This window comes from Pan paniscus, chromosome 3 (genome assembly GCF_029289425.2).
Source record: "Pan paniscus chromosome 3, NHGRI_mPanPan1-v2.0_pri, whole genome shotgun sequence".
Classification (NCBI taxonomy): domain Eukaryota; kingdom Metazoa; phylum Chordata; class Mammalia; order Primates; family Hominidae; genus Pan; species Pan paniscus.
In genome coordinates, this window is record NC_073252.2 from 156468400 (window position 1) to 156482118 (window position 13719).

At 37.2% G+C, this 13719-nt stretch overlaps 1 protein-coding gene across 6 annotated transcripts in view; it reads left to right on the forward strand.

Annotated features, from left to right (window-relative positions):
• RXFP1 (relaxin family peptide receptor 1) overlaps window positions 1–13719 on the forward strand; it is a 143484-nt gene that overhangs the window by 91283 nt on the left and 38482 nt on the right. For 5 of the 6 annotated variants that reach the window (XM_055111973.2, XM_003822540.6, XM_034959327.4 and 2 more), the window contains exons 5-8: window positions 3908–3979; window positions 6814–6885; window positions 10962–11033; window positions 11123–11194. In XM_055111973.2, coding sequence (XP_054967948.1) covers window positions 3908–3979; window positions 6814–6885; window positions 10962–11033; window positions 11123–11194 — 288 coding nt within the window. Of the gene's footprint in view, window positions 1–3907; window positions 3980–5907; window positions 5976–6813; window positions 6886–10961; window positions 11034–11122; window positions 11195–13719 lie in introns of those variants that run through there. The other variant, XM_008976139.3, reaches the window with a different exon arrangement.

Consider the following 13719-nt stretch of genomic DNA (forward strand, 5'->3'; position numbering starts at 1 on the left):
CATACATACATACATAAAGAGATGTGGGCAGAAAACTGTGACCTACCAGTTTTCAACCCCTGGTATAAACAAAAAAACTGGGACCAGGTCCTCGTAAATGATTGTCTGCAAGAAGGCAAGAAAGAAGGAGTCAGAGATGACTCCAAGGTTTCCCTTCTAAGCAACAGTATGATCGGAGAATGAGGAGACTTGGTGGCAGTAACTGAGGAAGATGGGGACTCTGATGTTAGATGTTTTTTCCAATGTGAGATTAACGGGTCACTCAGTGGAAATCTCCAACAGGCATTTGGAGATATAGGAATAAAGCTCAGGAGTTTATGTCTACGGTATTTTTTATTTTTTGTTCAAAAAATAGCATTATCTTGTGCTTTAGGTTGAGCCACTTGATTCCAGTTGTCCATTTATACTTTTCTCTGCAGAACACTGGCTTAGACTCATACCTAGTCCCAGTCTGTTCAGTTCCATACAGAAAAAGAACTCTATGCTTTATAGCAAATACATTAAAAAGTAAACATCAAATTTCATTAGTCAGTTCTTTCCAGACTTTGAGTTGGAACTATTATAGGGAAATGTCAGAAGAGGACTGAACCATATGTAAGTATCGAAGAAGCTAATACTCCAAGTAATGTTTATTGAAGTTGGGATTTTTTAAGACATTTCGCATAAATGCTAATGAACAAAACAGGCAAACATAGATAGATATGATTATTTTTACTTTTTTCTAGCTTGATAAACACTGATTTTGACTATTTGAGACTTGGCTTTAAGATCCTGGAATTTAATCACTAGAACTATATGATCTAATACTAAGAACTTTCTTTATAAAAACTAGAGCTAGCTTTGACAATAATGATTAAAGTAGGCCATTTCTCTCTCACACACACACAAACACACACCCTCTTTGACTCTGTGAACAATCAAAGTTGGACTGTCAAATTTTAAAATATAAGGATTTGTTATATTATATTTTGGGTTGTTCTATTCAATGAGAATAACAGCATCTACCTCTTTTCTATCCCAATAGGATATTGTGAAATGTAGAGAATGTTATTTGTCAAAATATTTTACGTCATTTAGAAAGAAGTAACCTGTAAATCCTAGACCCTATTAATAAAAACCCAACTTTTTAAGTAACATTACTTAGAGGTCTTTCAATGAGCCTCACTTTCCTCGATAGTAACTCTCCTCCTTCAAGTGCAGTTAACCTCTTCCTCTTGGGTTCTCTCGTAGAACCTCACTTGTGTCTCTTTTATGTATACTAAACATTCTTGCTTATGCTATAGTGATTCAGGTCCTGTTATCCACCTGAAAAAGGAAAATGCCATGGCCTATATATCCTCCAAAGTTCCTAATAGAGTCTAATAATCCCTAAATAAATGTTATTCAAATGAATTTATAAATAAATACAAAAAAAAGAAGTTTGTTGCCTCTTTAGCCCTGGGCTGTAAGACTGAAGTTATTATTCAAAGAAAATTCTCTATTTATAGATAAAGTATAATTTGTGCAAATAGAGTATAAACTTCTTAAAGGCAGGTATCCAACATGTGCAAATGGCAGGCATTCAACACATTTTTTGAGATAATGAATGAATGAATGAACAATTTTTTTTTTTTTTTGAGACAGAGTCTCACTCTGTCGCCCAGGCTGGAGCGCAGTGGTGCGATCTTGGCTCACTGCAACCTCTGCCTCCCAGGTTCAAGCGATTCTCAGAACACATTTTTAAGGACACACTAAACTTTCATCTATATCCTTAAATCAAACTCAGGTTTTTTTGTTTGTTTGTTTTTTGTAAACAGACAGGGTCTCACTGTGTCCCCCAGGCTGGAGTGCAGTGGTGCAATCACAGCTCACTGCAGGCTTGACCTCTGAGGCTCAGGTGATCCTCCTGCCTTAGCCTCCCAAGTAGTTGAGACCACTGGCATGCACCACCATGCCCAGCTAATTTTTTTAATTGTTTGTAGAGATGGCGGTGGGGTGGCAGTCTCACTATGTTGCCAAGCTGGTCTTGAACTCCTGGGCTCAAGTGATCCTCACACCTCAGTTTCCCAAAGTACTGGAATTATAGGTGTGATCCACCGCACCCAGCCAAATCCAAATATTTAACAATTTATCTTGACACAATATAAACATTTAAACAGGATATAAGCAGAATTTAGAATCTAAGTCAAGTCAGAATCATTAGCAGAAAAGAGCTCCTCAATTAGTTAATATGTACAAAGAAATAATATTTGGTGACAGCCAGCAACTGAGAGTAGTTTCAAAAGGGAATTACTTGTTAATCAGCCTTTGGTATTATTTATGTAAAAAGCCATTAAGTATCTGATATGTGTAGTCTAGAAAAGTGATTTTTAACTTTTTTTCTTTCATTATTGTTTCCCTTCCCCCAGGGAGACTTTTTAGACTTTTTTTTTCTATTTGTCCCCTCCTGTGAAATTTTAATACTACAGATATACGGACAGGCGTGGTGGCTCATGCCTGTAAACCCAGCACTTTCAGAGGTCGAGGCAGGTGGATCACAAGGTCAGGAGTTTGAGACCAGCCTGACCAACATGGTGAAACCCCGTCTGTACTCAAAATTTAAAAATTAGCCAAGCGTGGTGGTGCACGCCTGTAATCCCAGCTACTCAGGAGGCTGAGGCAGGAGAATCGCTTGAACCCAGGAGGTAGAGGTTGCAGTGAGCCGAGATCATGTCACTGCACTCCTGCCTGGGCCACAGAGTAAGACTCCATCTCAATAATAATAATAATAATGATAATAATAATAATACAGATATACTATATATGTTCTTGTGTATATCTGCATTATACATTTAAAAAGTAAGATTTTTTTTTTTCTTAAGAACCAATTCTCACATTCATTGAGAGTGCATGGTCTTCTAGACTCTAGAACAGTGTATCTGAAATTAGATTCCAAACATGTGTTCCAAAGAGTCCAAGAAAGTTTTTTTTAAGAAGGATTCATCACCAAGTTTAAGCAACACCACTTCAAAACCTAAACATTGTTAGTGCTTATTGTATAAAACTGTCTTAACCTGAGTTAAGTTAACCTCCAGACAATGCGGTCTGTTGCTCACTTATAAGTATCCGCTCCGTGGTACTATATAATGATAGTACTAATAATATCATATTATTAGATACCATCTAATCCAAATCCCTCCTTTCACAGTTAAAGAGACTGACTTGGAGAGGTTGTGTGTGATTCATGCAAGGAACCCCAGCTACACTGGTTTTGGTTTTTTTATTGTTTCATTTATTTTGCTTTTACTACATTACATTGCTGTTCTAAAACAAAAAATTAAGGACTTGGGACCTTTCCAGTACAACCAAAATTATGTGGATCTGGTCTGTGTCAAACTGCTTATTAAATTGTGATACAAAAGAAAATCTTCCTGTACAACTTCTTAGAAGTTGAAATGGAATCACTTATTGAATAAAGATGATCCAATTATAGGTACCAATTGATGTTTTCCTTCATAACTAATTTTAAGGTGGTGGAATGTGAGCAATGAAATATTGAGAAATACAATATTTAATTTCTTGAGTGTTTTTTAAACAGAAAATACTGTTTTTATTGTCACTTAGAAACTGAGATGCCTTCTAATGTTTGTTAAATACAAATAGGAAAGAAAAACATAACTGAAAATCAATTTTTTCAATTTTATTTTTTAACATTTTTTGTCAGAATTACAGTCATAACCAAAATTTTAAAAAAATGAATAGCTTTAATAGTGCAAAACTAACAGCTAGACCTAGTTCAAGTGATATGATAAATATGAGAGAGACATTATGAAGCAAAATGTTTCCTGAAAGCTAGTACTAAAGTAAATAGTTTGTAATTATCCCTATTGTTGTAATTTAAAAGTAAAGGAAAAACAACTTTAAGAATCAAAATTTACATTTATTTCAGGTCACTTCAGTGGAACTTAATAAGAAAGCTTCCTCCTGATTGCTTCAAGAATTATCATGATCTTCAGAAGCTGTAAGAAAATATTTAATTCCTGGTATTAAAATTAACTAGCATTTTTGGGCATGTCTTTTTCTTCCTACTTCCGTGAACACCAACACTATTCCACTGCTTGTGTCTAATCCCTATTCAGGGAAATATTTAGCTGTTAACTGAAGACTTCCAGGTAACATTTATTTTTTCTGAGTAATTTTAGAAACCATTCTAGAAAAACCTCAGACACATATTTCCAAAGGAACTGGAACATGTGTGCTGTGAATCCTCCTACCACACTCCCCCAAAACGGAGATACTTAGAAGCTTTTATCCTCTGCGTTATTCTAGCATGGAATACCTCAATGCTCATCTTAGAGAAAAATGTTACGCTCTCTTGTCAGATCCACGATGAAGAAAGTGAAGAATTTTCTTCCATGTGTTTTCAAATTCATTATCCACCTAAAATAGCAAGTCACTGTGGGTTGAAACCTCTGAGCATGTTGTCTTGGAGACTTGATTCCATTTTCACATCTGCCTTGTGAGTTGCGTTTTATTTTGGCCTTGAGTAGTATCTGACATGCTAGCTTCCCTTCAGAACTCTCAAAATCCATACTGGCCCACGGGATGTTTACCTGTTATTTAGGTCTACTTTGTGACTAAATTATGTTGTCATATGGTGAATTGCTGGGTTTAGATAGTCTGTACCTAAATCACACTAACTAAGAAATATCTCAGGATTCATTGTTTCATTTTTATACCAATATAGATTGGTTCTTATTTTGGTTTTACAATAGGGAAACCTGATAAATTAATATATATCTGTACATTTTTAAAGATAACAGATGGAAATTGAGTGGAATCAGAAGAAAAATTAACCCACTTCCTTCAGTGAAATGTTCTAAAAACCCAGATAGTCTGCAGAAGTATCTATTTCATATTTGAAAATAGAAATTCTAATGAAAATAACTTTTCAAAATTTCATTCTGAACATTTATCAGTCAAAAGAGAAGAACTTTTCACAATTAGGCCTGACAAAACTTCAAGAGTACACTGACTTATTCTATTTTCTGATTTCTGGAGACTGAAGAATTTTTCTGTAGCATCACCTTGTGTCCACTTATTTAAAGGAGCTAGACTACAAATCTAAATATCAAAATTCAGATTTATATAATGCAGTGGCTTAGCATTTTTGCACAATAAACATTGAATTAATTCTCTTTTTTGAACTAACCACCATACTAATGTGGATGAATTAATTCCTGAATGACCAATTTGTTCCATATAACAAAATGATCAAAATAGCCTAATTATTTAAAAATTTCTAATTGGTTATTAAAAGTCTATACCTTTAGACCTCCAGGCAATGCAGCCTATTCCTTAGTAGATCATTATAACACTAGAAATAAACAAACAAATGCATGATAAATGAGAACCATTCATTACCTACTACATGATTGGGCCCACAGCATGTCCGGTTCAGGTGCATAATAATTTTTTTTTAAGAGACAGGGTCTCACTCTGTCACTCATGCTGGAGTGCAGTAGTATGATCATAGTTCATTGCACCCTCAAACTCCTGGGCTTAAGTGATCCTCCCACCTCAGACTCCCAGGTAGCTAGGACTACAGGCATGTGCCACCACACCTGGCTCCTTTTTTTTTTTTTTTTTTTTTTAGAGATAGGATCTCACTATGTTGCCCTGCCTGGCTGGTCTGTTTCAAATGATCCTCCTGCCTTGGCCTCCCAAAGCTCTGCGATTATGGGCATAACCCATTTCACCCAGCCTATAATAAATTTTATAATAACATTTCACAATCAAAATTAGGTTTTCTTGCATGTTGGAGAAATAGGGTACTTTTCAGTCAAAATTTATAATTTAACTGAATGTTCGCTCATATTGATTTCTTTCTTATTGCTCCTAAAAGTTATAACAAATTGCATATAAACTTTCAGGACACTCTAAAGAACAATGGTGACCTGCACTCAGAACATGAAGGCAGCCTTGAAATCCTTACTTTATCATTCCCGCAATCTGGGGCAAGTACACATAGAAGTGCAAAACTTTGTGTGGGTTTAATGATGCATTAGCGTATACTCTGGTACCCATTTCCTTTGACCTCCAGTTAACTCAAGGTCGTATTTTCAGTATTACTTTAGTTAACTATGTAAGCCTGCATTCTTGTCTTGACATTCCAATCTAATTTATATTCTTCTAGTCCTGATTATTTTTATGTTTTTTTCTTTTGCCACTTTTACTCCCTATAAATTTCCTCCAAACAGTCTTTGGAACAAGGTTTGGATGTCAAATTAATGAGATCAAAATTGATTTGGTTGACAGATTTGTGATTAACATAGAATATGGTTTGGGACATTAAAAACATCATACACTTTTAGGTTGGCTAGCACTGTGTTGAGCACTTAACAAGTTTAAAGAATTATAACAAGACCCATATTAAAAGTCTGGCTTCTAGACTTCTGATTTATGAGGGCTTTACTATGTGTTAACATTTTATTTCTAGAAAATTCAAATAGTAAGCTTTGGCTGTTATTCATTCATCTTTATAACTAGAATTTCTAAATACAAACCAGCCTAAGTGTACATAAATTTAATAGAAACATGAAGTAACATGATATCCGGCTTCACTAAATTATTTTGTAATTTTTCCTTTTTCAATTTTTAAAATGTTTAATCGTCATCAAATACACATAACATAAAATGTGGCATCTTAACCATTTTTAAGTCTACCTTCAGAGGCATTAAGCACATTCATATTGCTATGCTGCCATCACCATCATCCATCCACAGAATTCTTTTTGTCTTGCAAAAGTGAAACTCTGCTTCATTTTTTTTTCTTTTTAATAATCATTTTCACAGGTACCTGCAAAACAATAAGATTACATCCATCTCCATCTATGCTTTCAGAGGACTGAATAGCCTTACTAAACTGTAAGTACCAGTGTGAATTAATTTGCCCATTCCATGGTAGTCTGACAGCCTAGACTATTCCAATCCAGACCAGCCTCCCTGTCTATGACAGTACCAAGGAGCCATGCAAGTGATGCTGAAGGGGCAGTAGAGCACCGTGGCTAAGAGCATAGGATTGTGAGTTAGACAGGCTTCAGTCCGAGTCCTGATTGCCTTACTTACTAGGTGTGTGATCTTGAGCAATTTGTATTCCTTTCTTTTTTTTTTTTTTTTGAGACAGAGTCTCTCTGTCACCCAGACTGCAGTGCAGTGGCACAATCTCAGCTCACTGCAGCCTCCGCCTTCCAGGTTCAAGCAATTCTCTGCCTCAGCCTCCCGAATAGCTCCAGCATCCAGCATGAGCCATAGACCAAGACCTTGTCTCTGACAAAGAAAAAAAAAAAGCCTGATGATGATATTTGTGATGAAGAAGAAAAAACCCAAAGACTTCCCTAGTTATTCAATTACTCTTTTTTCACTAATCCCACTTTTACAAATGCATGAAATACTGTAAGGTTAAAGAAATAAAGCTTTTTGTGGTAAAATATACGTAAGCTAAAATTCACCATTTAACTGTTTTTAAGTAAACCATTCAGTGGCATTAAGTACATTGACATTGTTATGGAACCATCATCACCATCCACCTCCAAAACTTTTTCATCTTCCCGAACTGAAACTCCATATTTGTTGAATAATAATTCCTCATATCTGTCTCTCCCAATTTCCCCCTCTCCCCAGCCCCTGGCAACCATCATTCTACTTTCTGTATTTATTAATTGGCTACTTTAAGTACCTCATATAAGGAGAATCATAAAATATGTAGTTTTTTGTGTCTGGTTTATTTCACTTAGCACAATGTCTTTAATGTTCACATGTTGTAGCATGTGTCAGAATTTCCTTTTTTAGGGCTGAATAATAGTCCATTGTATTTATGTACCACATTTTGTTTAACTGTTTATCTGTCAGTGGACATTTGGGTTGTTTCCACCTTTTGGCTGTTGTGAATAATGTTGCCATCAACACAGGGATACAAATATCTGTTTGGGTCCCCACTTTCACTTTCACTTCTTCTGGGTATATACCAAGAATTGGAATTGCTAAATCAGATGTTAATTCTTTGATTTTTGAGGGACTGTCATTTGATTTGATTTTGATTTTTTAAGGGACTGCCATACTGTTTTCCACAGCAACTGTACCATTTTACTTTCCAACTAGTGATGCACAAGAGTTCCGATTTCTCCACATCCTCACCAACGTTTGTGTTCTCGTTTCATTTGTCTGTTTTGACAATAACTATCCTAATGGGTGTGAAGTGGTATCTCATTGTGCTTCTTTTAAAAAAAAAAAAGGCTTTCTCAATGTTCCATTTTATTGAGTTCTGCCATGCAGCATTCTAGAAGTAACTGGAAAGAAGTATAACCAAAAATCACATGAATACATAACTCCCTGTATTTCCATTTATGTCCCCTTGTTTTCCACCTATACTGTTCTCTATCCTAACGCAAGAAACCCATTCCAGTCAGATTTTTGGCTTGTGGTATCAGAGTTTGGGATTGAGTCGAGAAGAGCACCTAGTAATTTACTAGCAAAATGGAAGAAGACTGCAGGAGACTCGAAGCCTTAACAGTAACCACTTTAGCCATGTCCTCTCCCCTTCTACCCCATCTCTGCTCTTTTATGTCTTAGCAAAGTACCCAGCATCAATATTGGACTCACTCTTCAGGCTCCTGACTGTCTTCTTTCCATATATCTTTGCAAAATTTACTAAACACTATCTGTTTGGTTTAATGTTCAGTGAATGTGGAGGAAGCTCTTGAAAGGCAGTACAGAACTGGAGAGTAAACTTAAAAGTGTCCTCCCTCTCTTTTCATAGCTTTTCTATAGTGCTGGAGTGTTGTTGAGTGTTAAAGATGCCACATATTTCTAGTTAAATAATCATTAGTCCCAGCACTTTGGGAGGCTGAGGTGGAAGGATCACGAGGTCAGGAGATGGAGACCATCCTGGCTAACACAGTGAAACCCCGTCTCTACTAAAAATACAAAAAATTAGCCGGGCATGGTGGCACACGCCTGTAGTCCCAGCTACTCAGGAGGGTGAGGCAAGAGAATTGCTTGAACCTGGGGGGCGGAGGTTGCAGTGAGCCGAGATTGCGCCACTGCACTCCAGCCTGGGCATCAGAGTGAGACTCCATCTCAAAAAATGATAATAATAATCATTAGATACCTGATGATTTATGGATCTAAACAATGATTAGATCCATAAGTATTCATTAACCCTCACAGAGTGCACATATTTTAGTTAGATACCATGAGGGCATAGAAAGATAACTCAGGCTGGCTCCCTTTAAGTAGTTATACCTTAGCGTTTCAGGTAGAGCACTGAGCTATCACTGGGGAGAGGCAGGACTCCTGTTCTCTAGAAGTTTATGATCTAAGATGGGAAAACAATGCCAACATATATAAAACATTAGAGAACCATTTTTTAAAAGTACTTAAGTTCCAAACCTGTGTTGCTGAAACCAAAATTGCTGTTATGGTTCACTGAAAGGAGTGATTATCTCAGGTCCAGAGCAGTAAAGGATGGCTCTGAAAAATGAAGAGGACTGGGCAAAACAGGTGAACATAGGGAGCAATAGTGGATCAAATGTCTTTTACCTGGAGGGTTTTTGTATAAGAGAACACCCTGAGGTTGTAAGTCATTTCTTACCCCTTACTGTGCCCACCTGGGCTCCAGGTTTGCAAAGGAGGGAAGGAAGAGGCTCTATCATGGGGTGCCATTGCTCACTAGCCCTGAGCAAAAGTCAAACCCAGCAAGGGAGAACAGATTCCTAGCAGGAGAAATTCTACAGGATGTTTACTCAAGATATGAAAGACTGAAGAAGAGAGAGAAATCAGTGTGAATCCTGTATTAGTGGAAGTGAAACTTGAACTCTTACTTGCATATGAATCATAAGCAGAAAGAAAAAGGAAAGAGGGAAGAAACTGGAGTAAGAGGCGTGAGCAGAGACACTGCTATAAAACATATGTACTGAATGTTTATGGCATGCATTGCCTCTATTAAACCATAGGAAGTAGATCCTGATACTATCCCCATTTTAGAGTTGGGGAAGCTGAGGCTTACAGGAATTCACTGCTTGCTCAAAGTCACTGTTAATAAGTAGAGGAGTCAGGAATCAAACTGTTCGATAGCAGATTTAGTGCAGTGAATTGCTACACTAGAGAGATTGAGACATGAGTGAACATGGCAAGAAGAGGAGATCAACACAATAGAACAAAGAGTTATTTCACTTTGCAGAGGAGTGGGATGTAAAGATGGGTAAGGCAGAGTCAAACCCTTTAGCAAGGGATGCAATGCGCTTTTGTCCAGAACAGGCCCCTGCCTGCCTCCTAGGTTTATCTCCTGTCTCTCCTCATAGCCCCTTCATGGTGAGGCCCCATTGAATTACCTGGTGATTTCTTAACTTGTCAGACTCTCATACCTCTTGCTTTTGCATAAGCTATTTCCTCTGCCTAGAATAGCTCCTGCCTGTTCTTTGCTTTGTGAATTGCATGTCTTCATCCAAGACTCTTCTCAATTGTGCCTCTGTTTAGTAAAGCCTTCTCCTGGCTCCTCATTCCTCCACACTCTGCAGTCCCTACCCCTAGCAAAGCTGGGTGCTTTCTCCTCTGCAATGGCAGAGCAACCATGCATTATACACTTCCCTGTGCTTCCCTGACATTACAAAGTAATCTGTTCACATGCTGTGGCCTCTCCAGACTCAAAGCCCCTTAAAGAAAGGGATGGCATGCTTAGCACAGTGCCATGGGGTAAGTATTCAAAATAGGTTAATGAATACATGAATAGATGAATGAATAGATTGATTAATTAATTATGGGGAAATTTAAAACTAGGTATGATAAAGTAAGTGGTAGCAATTCTTAGAGATTCAAAGGCAGGGAAGTGGCATGATGAGAATGCTATGTGAAAAAATTTAAGATGGATGATTATTGTTTTTACTTTTCTTATTGTAAGACATCAAAAATATACAAATTTATTGTAGTTATTTCTCCTTTTCCAGGTATCTTAGTCATAACAGAATAACCTTCCTGAAGCCGGGTGTTTTTGAAGATCTTCACAGACTAGAATGGCTGTATGTTTAATTTATGTGGCATTTTATTGCACTAGTTTTTAGATTCTAGAGATATATAAATGAATTAATTTTTTTCTTCTGGCTGGCAGGATAATTGAAGATAATCACCTCAGTCGAATTTCCCCACCAACATTTTATGGACTAAATTCTCTTATTCTCTTGTAAGTACTAAACTAAAGCAAATATTTCAATCAAAGGCAAAGACATGAATAAAAATTAATGCTTAAATTTAATACCATTAAATTTGGATTTGTTAAAACCCCAAAGGGGCCTTTTCAATGAAAAACCTTTTCTTAATCATATTCTATAAGGCTATTTATAGTTCCAACAATTTTAAAAGATTTTCTGTCTTCTAGAATATCAGCCCATAAAAACTGAATACATTCTCACTCATATTTTATCACAATATACTTTTTTTTTTTTTTTTGACATGGAGTCTCACTCTATCGCCCAGGCTGGAGTGCAGTGGCGTGACCTTGGCTCACCACAACCCCCGCCTCCTGGGTTCAAACCATTCTCCTGGCTCAGCCTCCCAAGTAGCTGGGATTACAGGTGTGTGCCATCACGCTCAGCTAACTTTTGTATTTTGAGTAGAGACGGGGTTTCACCATGTTGGCCAGGCTGGTCTGGAACTCCTGACCTCATGATCCACCCATCTTGGCCTCCCAAAGTGCTGGGATTAAGGCGTGAGCCACCACGCCCAGCCTTTATCACAATATTCTTAAGCACATCGTTACTGTCTATACAGGCAGACCTCAGTGATATTGTGGGTGTTGTTCCAGACCACTGTAATAAAGCAAATGTCACAATAAAGCAAGTCACACAAATTTTTTTGGTTTCCCAGTGCACATAATAAAGTTATGTTTACACTATACTATAGTCAATTAAGTGTGCAATAACATTATGTTTAAAAATGTGCATACCTTAATTTTAAAATTCTTTATTGCTAAAAAGAGCTAACAATCATCTGAGTTTTCAGCGAGTCATAATCTTTTTGCTGGTGAAGGGTCTCATGTCAATGTTGACAGCTGCTGACTAACCACAGTAGTGGTTGCTGAAGCCTGGGGTGGCTGTGGCAATTTCTTAAAATAAGATAACAATGAGGTTTGCTACATTGATTGACTTTTAATTTCATGAAAGATTTCTCTATGGTATGCAATGCTATTTGCTAGCATTTTACCCACAAGAGAATTTCTTTCAAAATTGAAGTCAATACTCTCAAATCCTGCCAATGCTTTATCAAATAAGTTTATGTAATATTCTAAATACTTTGTTGTCATTTCAACAGTGTTTACAGCATCTTTACCAGGAGTAGATTCCATCACAAGAAGCCACTTTCTTTGTTCATCCATAAGAAGCAACTCCTCATCTGTTCAAGTTTTATCATGAGATTGCAGCAATTCAGTCACATCTTCAGGCTCCACTTCTAATTCTAGTTCTCTTGCTATTTCTGTTTCATCTACAGTTACTTCTTCCACTGAAGTCTTGAACCCTTCAAAGTCACCCATGAGGGTTGGAGTCAACTTCTTCCAAACTCCTGTTAATGTGAATATTTTGACCTTGTTTTCATGAATCACAAATGTTCTTAATGGCTTCTAGAATGGTGAATGCTTTCTAGAAGGTTTTTAATTGACTTTGCCCAAATCCGTCAGAGGAATCACTATCTGTGGCATCAGTAGCCTTACAAAATGTACATCTTAAATAATAAGACTTGAAAGTTAAAATTAGCTTTTGATCCATGGGCTGTAGAATGGATGTCGTGTTAGCAGGCATGAAAACAACATGAATCTCCTTGTAGATCTCCACTGGATCTCTTGGGTGACCAGGTGCATTGCCAGTGAGCAATGTATCTTGAAAGGAAATCTTTTTTTTCTGAGCAGTAGGTCCCAAGAGTGGGCTTAAAATGTTTAGTAAACCATGCTGTAAACAGATGTGCTGTCACCCAGGCTTTGTTGTTCCATTGATGGAGCACAGGCAGAGTAGATTTAGCATAATTCTTGAGGGCCCTAGGATTTTTGGAACAGTAAATGAGCGTTGACTTCCACCTAAAGTCACCAGCTGCATTCGCCTCCAACAAGACAGTCAGCTTGTCCTTTGAAGCTTTGAAGCCAGGTATTGACTTCTCCTCTCTAGCTATGAAAGTCTTGTATGGGATCTTTTTTCAATAGAAGGTTGTTTCATCTACATTGAAAATCTGTTGTTTAGTGGAACCACCTTCACGAATGATCTTAGCTAGATCTTCTGGATAACTTGCCGCAGCTTCTCTATTAGTACTTCCTGCTTCACTTTGTAATTTTCTGTTATAGAGACAGCTTCTTTCCTTTCCTTATGAATCAACATCTGCTAGCTTTAAACTTTTATTCTGCAGCTCCTTCACCTCTCTCAGCCTTCATAGAATGAAGCAGAGTTAGGCCTTGCTCTGGATTAGGCTTTGGCTTAAAGGAATGTTGTGGCTGGTTTAATCTTCTATCCAGACCACTAAAACTTTTTCCATCAGCAATAAGGCTGTCTTACTTTCCTATCATTTGTGTGTTCATTGGAGTAGCACTTCTAATTTCCTTCAAGAATTGTCCTTAGCATTCACAATTCGGCTAACTGGTGCATGAGGCCTGGTTTTTTGTCTTATCTCAGCTTTCAAAATGCCTTCCTTACTATGCTTAATCATTTCTAGCTTTTGATTTAAGGT